This window comes from Stylophora pistillata, chromosome 5 (genome assembly GCF_964205215.1).
Source record: "Stylophora pistillata chromosome 5, jaStyPist1.2, whole genome shotgun sequence".
NCBI classification, from domain to species: domain Eukaryota; kingdom Metazoa; phylum Cnidaria; class Anthozoa; order Scleractinia; family Pocilloporidae; genus Stylophora; species Stylophora pistillata.
The window spans coordinates 5,913,540-5,931,305 of record NC_142523.1 but is presented as its reverse complement, the minus strand read 5'-3'; the positions used below and the strand labels follow the sequence as shown (position 1 = coordinate 5,931,305).

General features: G+C 38.4%; 1 protein-coding gene across 1 annotated transcript in view; it reads left to right on the top strand.

Moving 5' to 3' along the window:
- The first annotated feature begins 13,093 nt into the window (after positions 1-13,093).
- Positions 13,094-17,766, top strand: part of LOC111345266 (uncharacterized) — a 33,294-nt gene continuing 28,621 nt past the window's right edge. The window contains exons 1-2 of the mRNA XM_022952541.2: positions 13,094-13,314; positions 14,545-14,865. Coding sequence (XP_022808276.2) covers positions 13,244-13,314; positions 14,545-14,865 — 392 coding nt within the window. The 5' untranslated portion in view covers positions 13,094-13,243. The remainder of the gene's footprint in view (positions 13,315-14,544; positions 14,866-17,766) is intronic.

Below are 17,766 nucleotides of genomic sequence, written 5' to 3'. Positions count from 1 at the left end.
TAACTCCTGCATGAAAATGCTTCAGAATGGCCTGAGACGCTGGTAATCAACATAGAGAACAACAAGGCAATAAGACAAGTCCATTTTATTTCAAAAAAAGACATATTTCAATCTTTTAATGCAAACCGATAACATCCCATACAAACCTTTATAAATATAAAACGTTGCACACCACTGTAAGAGTCACGATCGCTTTTCTAGTAGTCAGCTTGGGCTGCCTGTGCTTTAACGAGAGTTTGTCTTACTGGAGCGCTTGCTCTCCAGATTTGTGTTGCTGTGCGGTATCCAAGCACGTGACCTAGCTGAAAAGGGTCTCCGAACGTTCCCTGTTCTTGCTGTGCACGAATTTTATGTCCACTTCGTGTGTGTTTTGAGTCAAGAGTAAACATCAGGTCCAGCATGTTTCTGTCGCTTAAGGATTATTTTCGCCCATGGTTGGATTGTAAATAGTGCTGATAATCAACTTTCACATATCCTCCCAAATCATGTTGTTTTTCAGTCATCATCCCATTTTCTGCGGAAGTTCCACCATTTTCAATTTCAGTTGCACCTGGATTAAGTGGCATCTCTGTTTTACCTGTTATGGAATGTTCAGTGATCAAAGAAATTCAGAATAGTCATCTAACCAAGCATTTGTAATCAAACTCAGCAAAATGTCACATTTGCCATCGAAACCTCGTTTCTCACCTAAATAACCATTTTTCAGACAATATCTTAGCCCCAAACACTATCAGCCGACGCACCAAACGGCCCTATTACTAAATTTTTCCCCTTAAATTAGTCAATCGTCAATTATCAGACGTCGTTGGTACTAACCTTCACTTGAAGATATCGGGAAGAAAACAGGAGATACTTTGTCCAAGTTGGTGAACTGAAGCACTCCAACCACGCTAACTTATTCTCGACAGTTTTTAAGATAATACCACCATAGGGATTACTGAGTGAATTGACTGTGTCGAAAGTGGAGAGTTTAAGGAATGTTTTAGATTTACATACCTTTCCGTGACAGTTATTTTTGATTGGCATAACAAACATGTTCTAATAGTTTCTCAGCGACGTAATAACCTAGAACTAAGAACAAAGAGGTTTTAGGGATTAAAAAACACGTGCGAGAGAGAGATGAAGCCTTTTGTGATGTTGAGATAGTTATTTGATGTTTCTTTGGAGTCAGATAGTTGTTTGATGATTCTTTTTGGAGTATTATCGCTCAGGGAATCGAACAGACCGAATAATGAGTAAGTGCGAAGAGCATCCTCAGCATAAAATTCCTTTCGATCATTTCGTTTAATTTTCATTCGTTCCGAGCATAGTTAGTATTCGAATATAGCGACTTTCGCCCAAAACGAGTTTCGCTCATATCGTTTCGCCTCGAACGAGAATGGTTTCGCCCAGAAGTAGATTAAATCGCTCCAGAAGTGATTTAATCCGCTATGACGAAATGCTAAGGCTAGAAACGTCAGCTTTGTATTAGTTGACATAATCAAATTACCTTGTTACCCCCACTGACGCAGCATCACAGTTTCTCTAGAAACTTTTAGCCTTCATTCATAAATCTAGTCAGGACCAGTGCATGAGTGCGCGTGGGTGAAATAGCTTAAGTTTTCTGATTCCGACAAAGCATGCGGTGTGAAAGTTCTTCCTAAAAGGAAATTACCGTCTTGCAAAGATATCTCACCCTTTCACTTGTCAATAGAATTTGAATACAATTGCACGTGGAACAAAGAAAATGGTTTCGCCCAGAAGTCGGCCTACAGTGTATATGCGAGCTCCGCCTTTAGGCTTGGCTAAATCTATTTATCAAAAACTGGATCATTGGATAATGCCATTCAAGACATTTTATTGGCTTAGCCATTGTGGTATATGAGCCAATATACCATAATCTAATATCTGTACATTGTAACATCCGGTTTCTTCCTACAAAATAAAGTCGACAAGATTTGTCTGATAAATGAATGAAAGCCTTTATTTAAAGAGGGTAGCACTTAATAGCCAGAGGCTAATAAACTTATGGTCCTCACAGATTACACAACTATATACAATCAGATAAATATGTAAGCTAAAATATGTAAACATTTAAAATAAGCATTTAAAATAAGACGATTCAAATAAGAAGATATTATTGAATAGTAAAATGATGCAAACATTATATATGCACGATCCTTCGCAGTAAAGCACTATTTGAGCAATAGTGAAAATCAGACCTGAAAAAAATTTCAGGACTGTACGGGATTCGAACCACTGACCTCTGCGATACTAGTGCAGCGCTCTACCAATTGAGCTAACAAGCAAACTGGGAGCAGGCCATCAAATTAATTCGACATCCCGTACAGGCCTGAAATTTTTTTCAGGTCTGATTTTCACTATTGCTCAAATAGTGCTTTACTGCGAAGGATCGTGCATATATACGTTTCATAACCGCAGTTCATACATATGTTTCATATGTTTGTTGTTGTATGATGCAAACATTGTTGTTCCTTAAAAATCTTGGCGAACATGTTCTTTTTAAAACATGCTATAGAATCTAGTTTCCTAATTTCAATAGGTATACTATTCCGCAGTCTTGTAGCCGAAACAGCGAAAGAGCGTCCTCCCTCTGATTCTCTTTTGTATTTAGGACAAACACCATTAACGCTTGAATATCTAGTGTTGTGGGAGTGCCGCTTATTATTCAAAATTAGGTGTTCATTTAGATAATTCGACAAACGCCCATTAATTCGCTTATACATTATTATGCATTTATCTATCTTATGTTGCTCATAAAACGGAATCCAACCTAGCTAGTTGAACAAAGCAACTGATGGTGTCGTGCGATCGGCATAAGAAATAACTCGTGCCGCACGTTTTTGCAATCTTAAGACCCTATAAACCGACTCTTTGTCGCAATTTGCCCAAACCACGTTAGCGTAAGACATAACAGGGCGAATAATGCTATTATAAAACTGAAGTCGCTGTTTAAGAGGTAAACAGGCTCGAATCTTACGCAGTATTGCGATTCTAGAGGCCATCTTTTTACATACTTTCTCAATATGTTCCTTAAATGACAATTTGCTGTCAATTTCTACTCCTATTAAGATAGCACAATCCACATTATTGAGCTGTTTTCCGTTTACAGTAACAACTATGTCACTTCCATTTATGTCAGCCACACATCTTTTCCCAGTGATCGTGAGTACTTTAGTCTTGTCTTCATTTAATGGGAGCTTATTTGCTGAAGCCCATAATTGAATTTCAGAGACAGACTTATTTAGTAATGAACTTAAGTTGGCTAAGTTTTTCAAATCCGCAAAAGCGTTGACAGTCGTATCGTCTGCGTAAAGGTCCAACTGAGCACTTGTATACAAGGGCAAATCGTTAATAAACAAAATGAAAAATAAAGGACCTAAAATACTGCCCTGAGGGACTCCATGCAACATCAAAGCTTCGCTTGACTCACTCTCATTTACACGGACAATTTGCTTCCGATCCGACAAATAGGAGTGACACCAGGCAAGCTCCCGGTTTACTATACCGTACAGCTCCAACTTGCACAACAATAGCTTATGGTCCACCATGTCGAAAGCCTTTCGATAATCGACCACGACCATGCCGCATACATGATTGTTATCTAAGCCGGACGAAAGCTCGTCAACTAACTTAATTAGAGCAGTCTCGGTACTGTACATCCCACGAAACCCAGACTATCCAGAATACAACAAGTTATTATCCATAAGAAAAGCATATAAAGAATTGTGCATATGACGTTCGATTACTTTTGAGACCACTGGTAGCACAGAAATCGGGCGATAATTAGACGGATCACTGGCCGCACCCTGTTTGAACAGTGGTGTCACGTTAGCGGTTTTCCAACGAGTAGGAAACGTTCCTGTGGAAAACGACATGTTGATAAGCCTTGCAATGCTTGGAGCTAAAACAGGAGCAGCAATACGCAAAAATCTAATATCTTGAGATCTTTTTTTTTTAATAAAATAATTATTATTTCACTCGCGCTTGTTGGATACGAGATGATTATAGCCAACGAGGCGCGTAGCGCCGAGTTGGCTATCTATCATCTCATATCGAACGCGCGCTCGTGGAATAATTGTTAAATATTATTAAAAGGCGACCGAAAATGCTGTCACGTAGGTTGAAGAAAGTGATGTATTCGCGGAGATTTCGCAATCTGAATGAACAGTCCTTGGATGAGAAAAGTACCCATTAACCAGTCGATAACCGAGGGTAGTGTCGTTACGGGAAAAATCTCAAACTGTCAATACGGCTAGGCTTGGGTTTGAGATTCCCCCCAACGAACGAACGGTCGAGATCATTAAGTTGTTTACTATATGGCTTACAAACTGATAAAACGAAAAATAGTGGTGATGAACTTTGATCGGCTGCCGATCACAGTGCATACTAATTATCGCGGAACAAAAAGACTTTCAACAAAATTTTTCTTCATTCTCACCTCAAATCAAAAAAATCGCCAAAGAGCTCTTCTTGTGATACATTTTCTTCCCATCTGTCGTTGCACTTTCATGTATTTTTGCGATCTTGAAATGCCGTGTGCTTACAAGTTTGTTTTTCTAGCTTGAGGTTAATTATCATCTCAGTTAAAGACTCCGCTTCGATTATCATCGATTTCTACATTACTCCAGTTACATCACTGCTGATTTATCCTTGAATATGATCATTTCGGTGAGAGAAGAAGGAATTTCGTCCGTGAGTTATCACGCACTTCATTCGGAGATCAATTGCATTTGACTGAATTTAAGTCATTGAAAGTTTGTTCCTTTATATTTTCTAAATCATTTTTAGTTCCTGAATATTGGACACCATGTTTGGTATGATCGTTCAAAATGTTCTACCGTAGTAATTAAAGCATATATTTTATTTGAAAGTTCGAACAAAACACAAATCATAAGGTCAAAAATAGTTTTTCTTTGTCGGAGGAAATCATTGTGAAGTTTGAATAAGTATAAACCGATATTCAAGTTGAAGCCAGCAAATGTCTTTGAGGTTAACTCATTTCTAACCATTGCATTCCACATCGTCTACGGATACATTAAAAATGGCGGCTTTTTCTCCATGGTGGCGGAGAACGGTGACCTATCATTTTCCCTCTTTCTCGGAACAATTCAATGACTTTTTTCCATAAAATAAATATAAGCCAATTATCAGTGAAGAAAAGAACATTTTCCGGAAACGCTATTCTAGCATGTACTCGTAAATAAAATTGCCATTTTATTATAGGAATAATATGGGTATCTACAGAATACTGGTGCTCCGTTAGGAGCACAGGGACCCCTTTTTGTACGTTCCTATAAGCTAAACAACCAATAGATAAAGTTTGAAAAAAATTTCAATGCCATTCCTATTTCAGAGGAATGACTTTAAAAGCGTTTCCATTATGAACCGTGAAAACTCGATGATCTTTCTTATTGCCAACCAACATATCCTTCCGTATACCATAGTCCCCTCGATTAACTATGAGTATACACAGAAATCACTGTATCACAGTTGCATTTAATATCATTCCTTTACGTTTTTTAAAATGATTTTAGTGACTGTACTTCGTATATCATTTAAATTTCCATGGATCAAACCCCGTTAGTTCTAAAACCGTCAAAGCCTTACTCGACAAGGCAATCTATTGTTTTGCCATTGTTTTCCTTTTATCCAAGAACTTTATGTACAATGAAGTATGGGGTTCGACGGAAATCTTTCCCAGGCCCTCACTATTAGTGCTGCAGCAGGTGCGTTTCTTCACGGGCAAGAAAGTTTGAGGCCTTTAGTAAAGGGAACTGGTGAAAGGTCTTCAATGGCTTTCTAAATCCTTCGTAGACTATTGTAAGCCTACTTTGCTTATGGCTTCAAACTTCCTCAAGCGCGAAGAGACCCTTTTACTAACTGAAGGGCTAATAATGAGCGACCGTTCGCAGGCTTTATCGCAGGCGGACGTCACTTGACTCGTTTGAATCAGTTTAATAGACTGTTCTCCTACAAAATTACCAGGTGTAATAAAACATTTAAGATATACTAGTAGGAGTCAATGTATCCTCTTTAGTTATCTGAGTTATTTGTATTACCAGAGCATTGTGTACTCTATTTGGTATCTTTCACATAAGGTTGGATATGATACGATTCTTCTATATCTAAGACTGCGCTCGCAAGCTTTTATTTTATCTGGTCAATTTTATCCATATTATAGCACGTAGACTTTAGAAAATAGGCTCTACGTTATGTCTCCTGTACAAGGTTTGCAGAACTAGCAATTGTATCTGCAACTTTAGTTGGGGCTTGCCAAAGGTTGTGATGGGTTTGTAACTCTTGCACAGGTCTTGCAAGAGTGGCCATTGTGTATGACTGCAGTAAGGCCTTGCAATACATGATGATGGGTTTGTGACTCCTGAACAGGTCTTGTCAGACTGACCATTGTGTTTGAGATTCCAGTTAGATCTTGCAATGCTTTGCGATGTGTTTGTGACTCTTGTACAGGTTTTAGAAGACTGGTTATTGTGTTTGTGCCTGCGCAGGTCTTGTAGGACTGGCCACTGTGTTTGTGATTTCAGTTAGGTCTGATAAAACACCGTGATGGGTTTGTGTTTCCTGTACAGGTCTTGCAAAATTGGCCATCGCGTTTGGGACTCCAGTTAGGTCTTGCAAAACATTGTGATAGGCTTGTGACTCTTGCACAGGTCTTGCAAGACTGGGGATTATGTTTGCGACTTCAGTTAGGACTTGCGTAGCATCGTGATAATTTTGTGACTCTTGCACAGGTCTTGCAAGACTGGGCATGGTAGTTGTAACTTCAGGTAGACCCGACAAAACCACGTGATGGGTTCGTAACTCCCGCACAGGTCTCACGAAACTGATGATCGTGTTTGTTACGCCAGTTAGGCCTTGTAAAATATCATGAGGGATTTGAGACTCCTGCACAGGTCTCGGAAGACTGGCCATTGTGTTTGTGATTTCAGTTAGATCTGACGAAACATCGCGATGCGTCTGCGACTCTTGTACTGGTCTTGCATAACTGGCGATCGTGTTTGGGACTCTAGTAAGATCTGACAAAACATCGCGATGCGTCTGCGACTCTTGTACTGGTCTTGCATAACTGGCGATCGTGTTTGGGACTCTAGTAAGATCTGACAAAACATCGCGATGCCTCTGCGACTCTTGTACTGGTCTTGCATAACTGGCGATCGTGTTTGGGACTCTAGTAAGATCTGACAAAACATCGCTATGCGTCTGCGACTCTTGTACTGGTCTTGCATAACTGGCGACCGTGTTTGGGACTCTAGTAAGATCTGACAAAACATCGCGATGCGTCTGCGACCCTTGAACTGGTCTTGCATAACTGGCGATCGTGTTTGGGACTCTAGTAAGATCTGAATAAACATCGTGATGCGCCTGTGACTCTTGTACTGGTCTTGCACAACTCGCGATTGTGTCTGTGACTTCAGTTCGATCTTCTGAAGAAAAGAGGTGGCCAATTTATCAAAAACTTCCCTGATTCTTTTATAGGGGGTATGCGATATCAAGAAAGAATAAAAATGGAATATATTTGTCTCTTAAAGCGGGTTCAAAGTGAAGTTTTTTAGACGAAGAGCGTCTCATTTCCAAAAACAGAGAAGGGAAATTGGTGAAAACAGCTCAGCACGCCCAGCATTTTCTAACCATAGAGGTTTTGCACAGCAGCCATGTTGGATGGCAGGACCAATGAAAATATTTTGCATAGGAAAGAAATTTTTTTCCCATGGGTAAAATAATCTATTGTTCCTGCCATCCAACATGGCTGCTGTGCAAAACCTCCATAGGAAGGGTAGTACAATTATTTTGAAACTCACTGTCTGGTGGAAGCTATCCTATTCATTGATCTTAGGAATAATTCCTGTGTAGATTGACTTCCACTCCTGGTGTAATACTCGTGAAAATTTTCAAGTTGGTTGTAGTTTAACTTCAGACTTAAAACGCACCTTACAAAGATTTTTAACACAAAACTTTTTGCTCCAGACTTGAAAAGTCTTACATTTGCTTGTGTCTCCCTTTCCAAATGATAGTAAGGAGGAAAAATTGCGATTCTTTTTTACAAAGCAATGATTTCTTTCTACGTGGATGTGAGAAAATATAATATTCCACTGCATACAATCGCACACGGATATTTTCACTCTCTATGGGAAAATCCTAGGCGTTAACCCTTCCGATCCCAAGATGGAATTCTTGACTTTAGCTTTGGAGAATTTGGTCCTGGATTAACTAGAATCCCCTAATTAATAATTTTCTGTTTTCTCATCACTTCTCTGCTTGATAACGTATTGATATTGTTAGGAGAAATTCTGTCTTGGTCACTCATGGGAGTTAATGTGTTAAATCTAAAACATTACCCTCAGCGAAAGTTAACAAGCATGGATAGGGTCTCTCGGTCATGCGCAGAGTCGATAATGTAAGGATAAAAAAGTAAGTATAATGTGGTTAACTTTTCGCATTTTTTACATTCAAAATTAGTTAAAATTATTATAATGTATGACGTTTGTAAACTTTTGTCTTAATTTATAGCTTGAGTTAATATAACGTTCTCAGGAAATATTTCTAGTGAATAATTATAACACCAAGATAAAACAGTGCCACATCCCGTTATTTCCTCTTGAATAAAACGTATTTCCTTATCAAAACTTAAAGAAATCTAACGGTAATTGATGCTGGTAGCAAACATACCTTGAATCATCAAAGATAACATAGTGCTTGGTAAAAGAGCATCGATCAGGCAGAGACAGGTTCTTTTCCTCAAATTTGCCGCGCTTCCTTTCCCACGTTCAAAGCTCACTGCACAAGAAAGAGGGAGCGGTGTCGATAATTACTGAAGAAAATAAAGAAGTAACCAGTGTTCAAAATCCTGTATTCATCACTGAATGCACTAGAGGGAAAGAGGGAATTCTATGAAGGCAAGGAAAACCTCGTAGCGCTCTATACGAAATCAATTGACTTTGCGTTCTAAGCGTTCAAGAAGATAATACAAAACAATAAAACAACTGCTAAGACGGAGCGAGAACTCCAAGCTATTTCAAAAGCTGCCTATCTGTTGGCGACAAGCCTGGATTCGTTAAGTAAGATCAGTGTCAATAGTTCCTCTTTGAAAAGGGACAAAGCTCTTGACTTACATCAAACTTGCCAAAAGAACTGAACAAACTTCTCTGCATCCGGGAATAAATATCAGGTCGTCTTTGTAACTTGATCGAGTGCTGAAACCCTCGGGCTTGTCTTTGGCATTTTTGGACCCCTGGTGGTAAAGTTTTTTCGCTGGATAAAATAAACAACTCCACCTTATGAAGGGAATAAAACACACAAAACTCAGCGATTTGTGAATCAATCTAACGCTGCACTCCGGAGCGTCATTTGAATACAATACCAACTCAGTTTGAGCAGGAATCACCAGTCTAGCTTCGTTGATTCGTTGATTGCAGTAATAGTACAATCAAGGAATTGTAGTTTTACTAAAAGGTTATCATGTTTAATTAGTGCCAATGTACATTCGTGACTTGAGAAAAGACAATTAGAGAACTCTCGATGGATCAATCACCTTCCCTGTTAATCTCATCGAACTTCGTAGTGAAACGGTCGTGAACCCTCGACACCTCTGACAGACCTCTGCACGCTTCGGCTGGACAAGGATAACTCAAATACTAGTTTTCTCGCGCTTTTAAGGATGAATTAAATCAAATTAATAGCAATTAGAAATTCCAGTCATAACTGTCTTTATACTTGAGATTTGGGCAACAAACGCGAGAGATTTTATTGGAGGCTAATTTCAACAATTTAGCTCTAATCCGCCGAGCGCGAACGACCACATGATAAGGTTTATCTGCTTGGAGGTCTTAGATTTTACGACCGATCTGATAAGTCACAGATGCGTGGTTACTGTAGACCTTAAGCGGTGTATTCCGGAATATCGTTCGTACGCGCGTGGCTTTAAAAAGTATATATCAAAACCCTCGAAAAGTCTATCTCACTGTAAAGCTAAATAAATGTAAAATACAAAGAATCAATTATTTGAAAGATTTGTTTAATGGTAAGTATGCAGAAGCCTTTTTAAAAAAACTTTAAACGCAAAATTTATGATCATTATAACATGTTTTAACTGCCTTCGTGTTCGCACGCACACACGCACGACCTAATAAAAAGCACGGTGCACAATAAATGCCTGTAACACATGCATGGACTTTTGCGCTCAGACACCTACATCTAATTGCAACACTTTCACTTCTCAGTAGGATCAGAACAATATCCAGCGGCAAATTTTCATGAGATAGGAGAGCAGTAGCGGAATATCGTCACCTGTGTAATTGCTTTAGGTAGCTTTTTTTTATTCTGAGTCAAGACTATGAATAATTTCGTCCCTTGCCATGAATATCGAAACATGAAACATTACTTAAAGCCGTCGAAATTAACACCTAATCTCCAAATAATGATTGTGAATTATATTTGCCAGTCGCAAAGACTTATTATGGCACACATGAAGTTCCTGCAAAGAGATCTGTTTCGATCCATTTTGAATTTTCCTTTAAGTGAGTATTATCATTCATTCATTCATTCATTCTTTTATTCACACTTATTCTACTAAAATTACAACAACGAGAAAGAGAAAAAGCAGAAAAAAAAAAAGAAGAGGGTTCTAACTATGCATGAATTTACACAAAGCAGTGGAAAGAGTGTGTAGTAGCCAAAGCTTTCGAGTTGGCCACTACCACAGAGCAGTTACGGATGGGTGAAAGTTAAATACACTTAAGGAGACAGCACATAAAATAAATAGTTAAAATAGTAAAATAGAGCTCTATGATAGGTTAAAGTTGTTCAAGATGTCTGCCTGCCAAGTAAGAAGAGTTTATATTCTTTTTTAAAGCTTTTGGAAGGGAGACACTTTATTTTAATAGGTATCGTTTGCCAGATCTGTGATGCCACCACACTAAATCTTGCTAGACCATAATCGGTTCTAGAGAATGGTCTGTACAAGTTTTGATTAGTGGCATACCTAGTAGAGTAATTATGGAGTATGATGTCTATGACTCGTTTGAGTCAATGAATTTTCCGGCATAGCTGCTGCCATGTCTTCCTTAGCGTTTGATGTTGTTATACTGTATGTTCCAAAAAAAAAAACCCACAGCTCTGATGAGTAAGTTCAGCGCCGCGTGACCTTAATTGAAAAACGAAGGAACCCCCTGAGAAGACTTTTTGGGCGAATGAACTTGGGCTAAACTTCTAAACAACGGCTTCTCACTTAACCGGATGGTATTTTTGGAAAATGTCCAGGGTTTAAAACACAGATTATCCGGCCTACTCTCTTACCATCCGTATTCAACTTTTCCATCCTCATCTATTCTTAAGTATGCATGTCAAACCAAGGTAATACAAAGAACTTCATACACTAATGATAATAATGAACAAAATAAACTGATTGTTTTGTAAGATTTTGTACGTTATCAGTCCTTTCGTGACTTTCGCTAGCGTTTGCGTGACTCTTTCCGCTTGCATGAAAAAAAAAGGTCACTCACGCTCTGGCTACATCAGTGTGTCAGCGTAGCCTGAAACTTTTGTGTGTGTGTTTTTTTTCCTCCTTTATTGGTCATTCAGACATGACATTTACGTAAAACCATTACGACTACCACGTCACTCCTCATTCCTTATTTGGCTGCAATAACCGTGACTCGGAGATCAGGAACTGCCGGACGAAATTCATTACTGGTCTGATTTGCGCACGTGTGAAAGCAAGAGAAGGAGCTCAGCTCCTTCAAGAAAGGATAGAGCTGAGTGGAATTTATGGTTATTGAAACTCATGGCTCCGACTAATAATTGCCTCTCATTCAGTTTACTCAAGTGACCGACATAATTTTTTAAAATACATAAGTATTTAAGCGAACTGAAGTCGACTATTAACTGAACTGTCAAAATAATCGTAACAGTTGACGCAAAACCCACCAAATCGCTCAAATTCGCCATTTAGAGCCACATAAACGACAACACACAGCAAGTGAGGTAGGTTTACATTTATTTTGACCTTTAACTCAGACATTTCATGATATAAGTTTACGACAATAGGACTCTTCAATATTCTCCCATACATTCCTTTATATTTCGAATAAACAACCAGACTCATCGCTTGTCTGGGTGCCCTGTGGTATCAGGCGTCAAACAATAAACTCTTTGTTCACTAGATTAATTTTCATAAATTTTATGACATCATTGACATGTATGTAAATTTTCTTTGATACATACCCTGTTCAGAGGTCAAAAGGCTGTATCAGCAAGCAAACATCAATGCGTTTGCTCTTTTTTAATGGCCACTGTTGACTAAAACGCGGCACCTAAGCAAATTATACAGGAAACGGTGATGCAAGAAGACATCCAGCTGAAAACAAATGCATGTACAATTAGCTATGGATGATCAAAAAAAAAAAAACAAAAAAAAAACAGATAAATAAAGAAAAGACAACACAAATAAAAAATATGACAAAAAGTCGAGCATAAGGTTTCCAGAAAAACTGAAATACATCTCATGTGCGAAAGATATGAAACTTTACGTTGTACTCAATAAAATTCTCTAACTATTAACTAGCCACTGAGAAATAATTTCCTGGGACAGAGAAAAAAGTCCTGTTATAACGCTGTCTATTCGCTTCGTTTCTCGCTCACCTTTTTCAGTGCGCGGGAAGAAAACTGAACCTATCCCAGCTTACAAAGAGTTACCTCCCACACTCCTACCACACCTACTGCCTCACTATTGTTTGCTTAGATTCTAAATAATTAAGTATTTATGCTTACGAGTGAACACCTGGCTGTATCAGAGGTCCCTAATTCTTTGCGAGTGAAACCATCTCTCAAATGCTTTCTCTAATCCTGGGGCAGTTCAAGGTTTGCTCGCGATCTTTCTGTGTTGCCCGACTATTAATGATCAAATTTATTTTTCTGGGGAAAGTTAACTATCGAGAATGAGTTTATAAGGACAATCACAGTACCACGTGGCTGTATCATAAGGTCAGGAATGTTGTATCAAAATGACCTCAATTTAGCTTACTTCTTTGCTGCGCGCGCATTATATTTTTAGTACTCACTTGCTGTTGTTCCTCCGGGTATCCTCATAGCCAGTTGTATATTCCTCGTGCGTGTGTGTATTTTTATGTTAGGAATTATATTCAACGGTTCTGTTGATGTTTAAGTAATGGGAAAGAACACCATTTTGGTCTCTAAGCTTGACTAACATGCTTAGTGATAAATCGGAATGTCTGATGTCAATAATCGAATGGAGAGCCAGACGCTAGCAATGAAACGGAACAGAACATCATCAAGAAAGTAAGAGCAACGTATTTCTCTAATGCACTACTTGTTCTTCAGTTCCCTGATGTAGTCGATGGGTTTCCCCTGTGCAAGTGTTTTTGCCTAGGTTAAAAACCCGTGGGGTATTTTTGTAATATTGTGTTCACCGATCGATCTCCTCAGTGTTACGCGTAGTTAGCCAAAATTGCAACATCGGCAACTTCATAGGGAGTTGTTGTTATTGTACTGTGAGTGGTGTCTATGTACTGAGAAATTTGTTGTAAGGAGTTGAGAAGTTGATAGTATGTTATCTCCACACTGAAAAATTAAGATTTCTTAAAAGTTTGTCTTTTACGAAGTGCGACTAAGGATTGATTTCTGCACTGGAAAACAAATTAGGACTTCTTAATGGCTTACTGTATTTTGCGAAACGAAACGAAACGAAACGAGTAAACCCGTACTGTATTTTGCGAAACCAGCTCTTCGAAGACTCTAGCGATATATAACTTATTTCTTCCGATTCTTAAATACTATTCGTAGATACAACTGGATGCAGTGATGATTTGTAAATAAAGAGTTTGAGCCAAAAGGTCAGAAGTGCGCCGTTTCGCAAATTACAGATATGTAAATCTGTAATTTGCGAAACGAGCCCTTTGAATACTCTAATAATATGTAACTTATTTCTTCCGATTCTATAACACTTTTCGTAGATACAACTCGATGCAGTGATGATTTGTAAATATAGAGTTTGAGCCAAAAGTTCAGAAGTGCGCCGTTTCGCAAATTACAGATATGTAAATCTGTAATTTGCGAAACGAGCTCTTTGAAGACTCTAATGATATGTAACTTGTTTCTTCAGATTCTATAACACTTTTCGTAGATACAACTCGATGCAGTGATGAGTTGTAAATATAGAGTTTGAGCCAAAAGGTCAGAAGTGTGCCATTTCGCAAATTACAGATATGTAAATCTGTAATTTGCAAAACGAGCTCTTTGAATACTCTAATGAAACGGTGCACTTCTGACCTTTTGGCTCAAACTCTTTATTTACAAATCATCACTGCATCCAGTTGTATCTACGAATAGTATTTAAGAATCGGAAGAAATAAGTTATATATCGCCAGAGTCTTCAAAGAGTTGGTTTCGCAAAATACAGTACGGGTTTACTCGTTTCGTTTCGTTTCGCAAAATACAGTTAGCCTTCTTCATGGCTTGTCAAGAAATTGAAATCATGTTGGTTTGTGAAATTTTTGATTTTAATTGCAGCCCTAAGATGGAGCGCTCTCGAAGCGAAGAAGATATGTCAAGTAGTGATGAGCCAGATCCTAAGAGGCAAAAGAGGGATAACCTTGGCTCAACAACACGCAAGAGAGAATCAAACTTGAAAAATGTTTTGGTGTTGACGAGCCATGATGTGCGCAAAAAAGACGGTAAAGTCTATATGCCGAACACCATAGAGATGGCTCAACTGAAGAAGCCCGAACGAGGGCAATTTAAAACGAAGATTAAGTTTCCTAAGACTATGACAGGAAAGGATGTGGAGGAAGAGCTCCGTCGCCAATTCCTGGTTTTGAAAAAAGATGGAAGGTAAATTGTCATGGACTGTCATTTTTTCTTACTCTTATCACATGTCTGGTTGATATTTTATTGATCATGATATTGTCGGGAGAAATTCTGTCTAATGGTCAATCCTAAGAGTTAGGGAAATATTAAGGACCCGTACAGCAAAAATTCAAGTGGGAAGGGAGGGAGGGATGGATTTGTTGGCATATTCTCCTTGGTTATTTTGAACCTATCAAATATAAGGCTGGGAAATCCATTTGAAAATAGCAGGCGAACATTTTAATACAAAATTTGAATGCTCTTCCTCCAGTTTTTATTGTCATTTAAATTAACCAATATTAACTCTTCCAATCTCAAGATCCCATGAATAAATTCTCCTTACTATCTGCCATACGATTGATGTGATGTTGCTTTGGAGAATTTGGTATTGTATGAACTAATAATCCCCTTATTGATATTTATTCTTTATTCTCTTCATTTGTCTGCTGGGTATTGTATAATTTGATGTTATTAAAAACTGGATCATTGGATAATGCAATTCAAGACTTTTTATTGGCTTAGCCATTATGGTATATGAGCCAATATACCATAATCTACAAATATGGCAAGCGTACGTGTCAGCTTAAAATCAAAAGGGAGCTAAAAAATCCGGTTTTTGCTTACAAAATAATAATTTCTTGGGGAAGTTTTTAATAAAAAAAATTATTCCACTCGCGCTTGTTGGATATGAGATGATTATAGCCAACTCGGTGCTATGCGCCTCATTAGCTATCTATCATCTCATATCCAACGCGCGCTCGTGGAATAATTGTTAAATATCAGTTGGAAATATTCTGTCTTGGTCACTCATAGGAGTTAAAGCATTAGAATGAAATTGCCTAGCAATTGTTATATTGGTAATGTAGCACTACAGCAGATAATGACATTAAAAGAAGACAGAAATCCAGTGGCTTTGGTAGAAATGCTATACTTGGAAAGTATATTATCAAGGCTGTGCTCTAAGCAAATTTTCAGGGAGCCCTTTGGGCTCCCAACCATTCTAGCTAGGGTGCCCAGCCCTCCAAGTTGATGGCCCAAAAATGAATTAATTCCTTAATTAATTAATTAATCAAACAATTAATAATTTATAATTAATTTATTTCCTGTTTTAATCAGTTAGTGAGCATGTAAAGATGAAACAATTTTTAATGTAATAGAAAAATCCGAGCCCCAGATGGGACTTGAACCCACGACCCTCCGTGATCTAGTCGGATGCTCTAACCACTGACCTACTGGAGACTCTATGGTGAGCAAGGGTCAATTTGTGGGCCTCGACTGGAGCCGCATCGCGCGGCTACACAGCCAAGTATTGGTAAGCACCTGTGAAACAGGTGTGACAGCGTGATGCTGTTAGTGAGTTTCACAGGTGCTTACCAATACTTGGCTGTGTAGCCGCACGATGCGGCTCCAGTCGAGGCCCACAAATTGACCCTTGCTCACCATAGAGTCTCCAGTAGGTCAGTGGTTAGAGCATCCGACTAGATCACGGAGGGTCGTGGGTTCAAGTCCCATCTGGGGCTCGGATTTTTCTATTACATTAAAAATTGTTTCATCTTTACATGCTCACTTTGGAGGTTGGTTGGCCGCATCTTGATATGCCTTAATGTGACAGCGTGATGCTGTTAGTGAGTTTCACAGGTGCTTACCAATACTTGGCTGTGTAGCCGCGCGATGCGGCTCCAGTCGAGGCCCACAAATTGACCCTTGCTCACCATAGAGTCTCCAGTAGGTCAGTAGCATTATAATAAATTTAATTTGCTGAGTTAAACAATGAAGTGTAGCTCTCTCTTCAAAGAAAAAATATTTTCCTCCAAGTTTTTATGATGTACATGTATGTATCAATCACACCTTGTAAGACATTTCTACAAGGTAAAGCTCTTAAATGTAGTTGTGGGAAACAGTGCAATCATGTGCTAATTCAGAGTAATATTAAAAGCAATTCAAAGAAATCAAAGATATTGCAAATCAAAAAAAGGCCTAGAGCAAGGAGTATGGGACAAAACTGGGAACACTTTGGGCTAAGAAGTAATTGTTTGTATTTTACTCTTACACTCACTCACTGACACTCAACAGGATAACTTTATGGCTTTGCATGTCCCCATATGAGACAGTAGGCATTAAAAAGGGAGGGCAATATTACACGAGTGACTGGACAAAACACATGGCTTTTGATTAGATTAAGCAGAATGGCTGGCATTTGTATCTGGAGATTCACCTGCGGTAATCTCAACTCTTAATACTTATGCTAGGAGAAAGATCAGACAATCTCTCTAAGAAGAAAACTATTAACAAGGCATATGATTGAAATTTTGTAAAACTTTCCTCACTTTGATTTTAGACCATAAAAACTAAGTGGTATAGAAATTACTTGTATGACTGCCAAAGGCAGAACACCAAATTAAGTCACATATATTTTCTTCAAATATCCATGGCAACTAAAATTGTCCAAATATAATTTTATATAATCAAAGGATCAGAGTTAATAATGTAAATTGGATGATACTGTGAAGAGTTTCTGAAGCTGACCTTTTAAGTATTAGCCTTTCATCAGAGCAAATGAAAATTGTCTTAGTTAGCTTTAAGAGTGTCACTAGAATATCACAAAGAAGAGGTCAGCTAGCTGCCTAATGTCTTTTTTAATGATTGGCTATAATTATCATAGGTTCCAAAATCCATACTGTGCAAAACTCATTGTGTTTTTTTGAGGTGTAAATTTAAGGGGATCCCCTTAATTATAAATCTACACCTCAAAAACACAAGGAGAGGGGGTCTGTGCAGTCCCTGTTGATTAAAGGTATGCTTACAGTCCCACCGTTCAGTATCAACAGCAGCTTACACTGATTGTCTACCATTCCTTCGACCTTAAACCTACTATTCAATGATTGA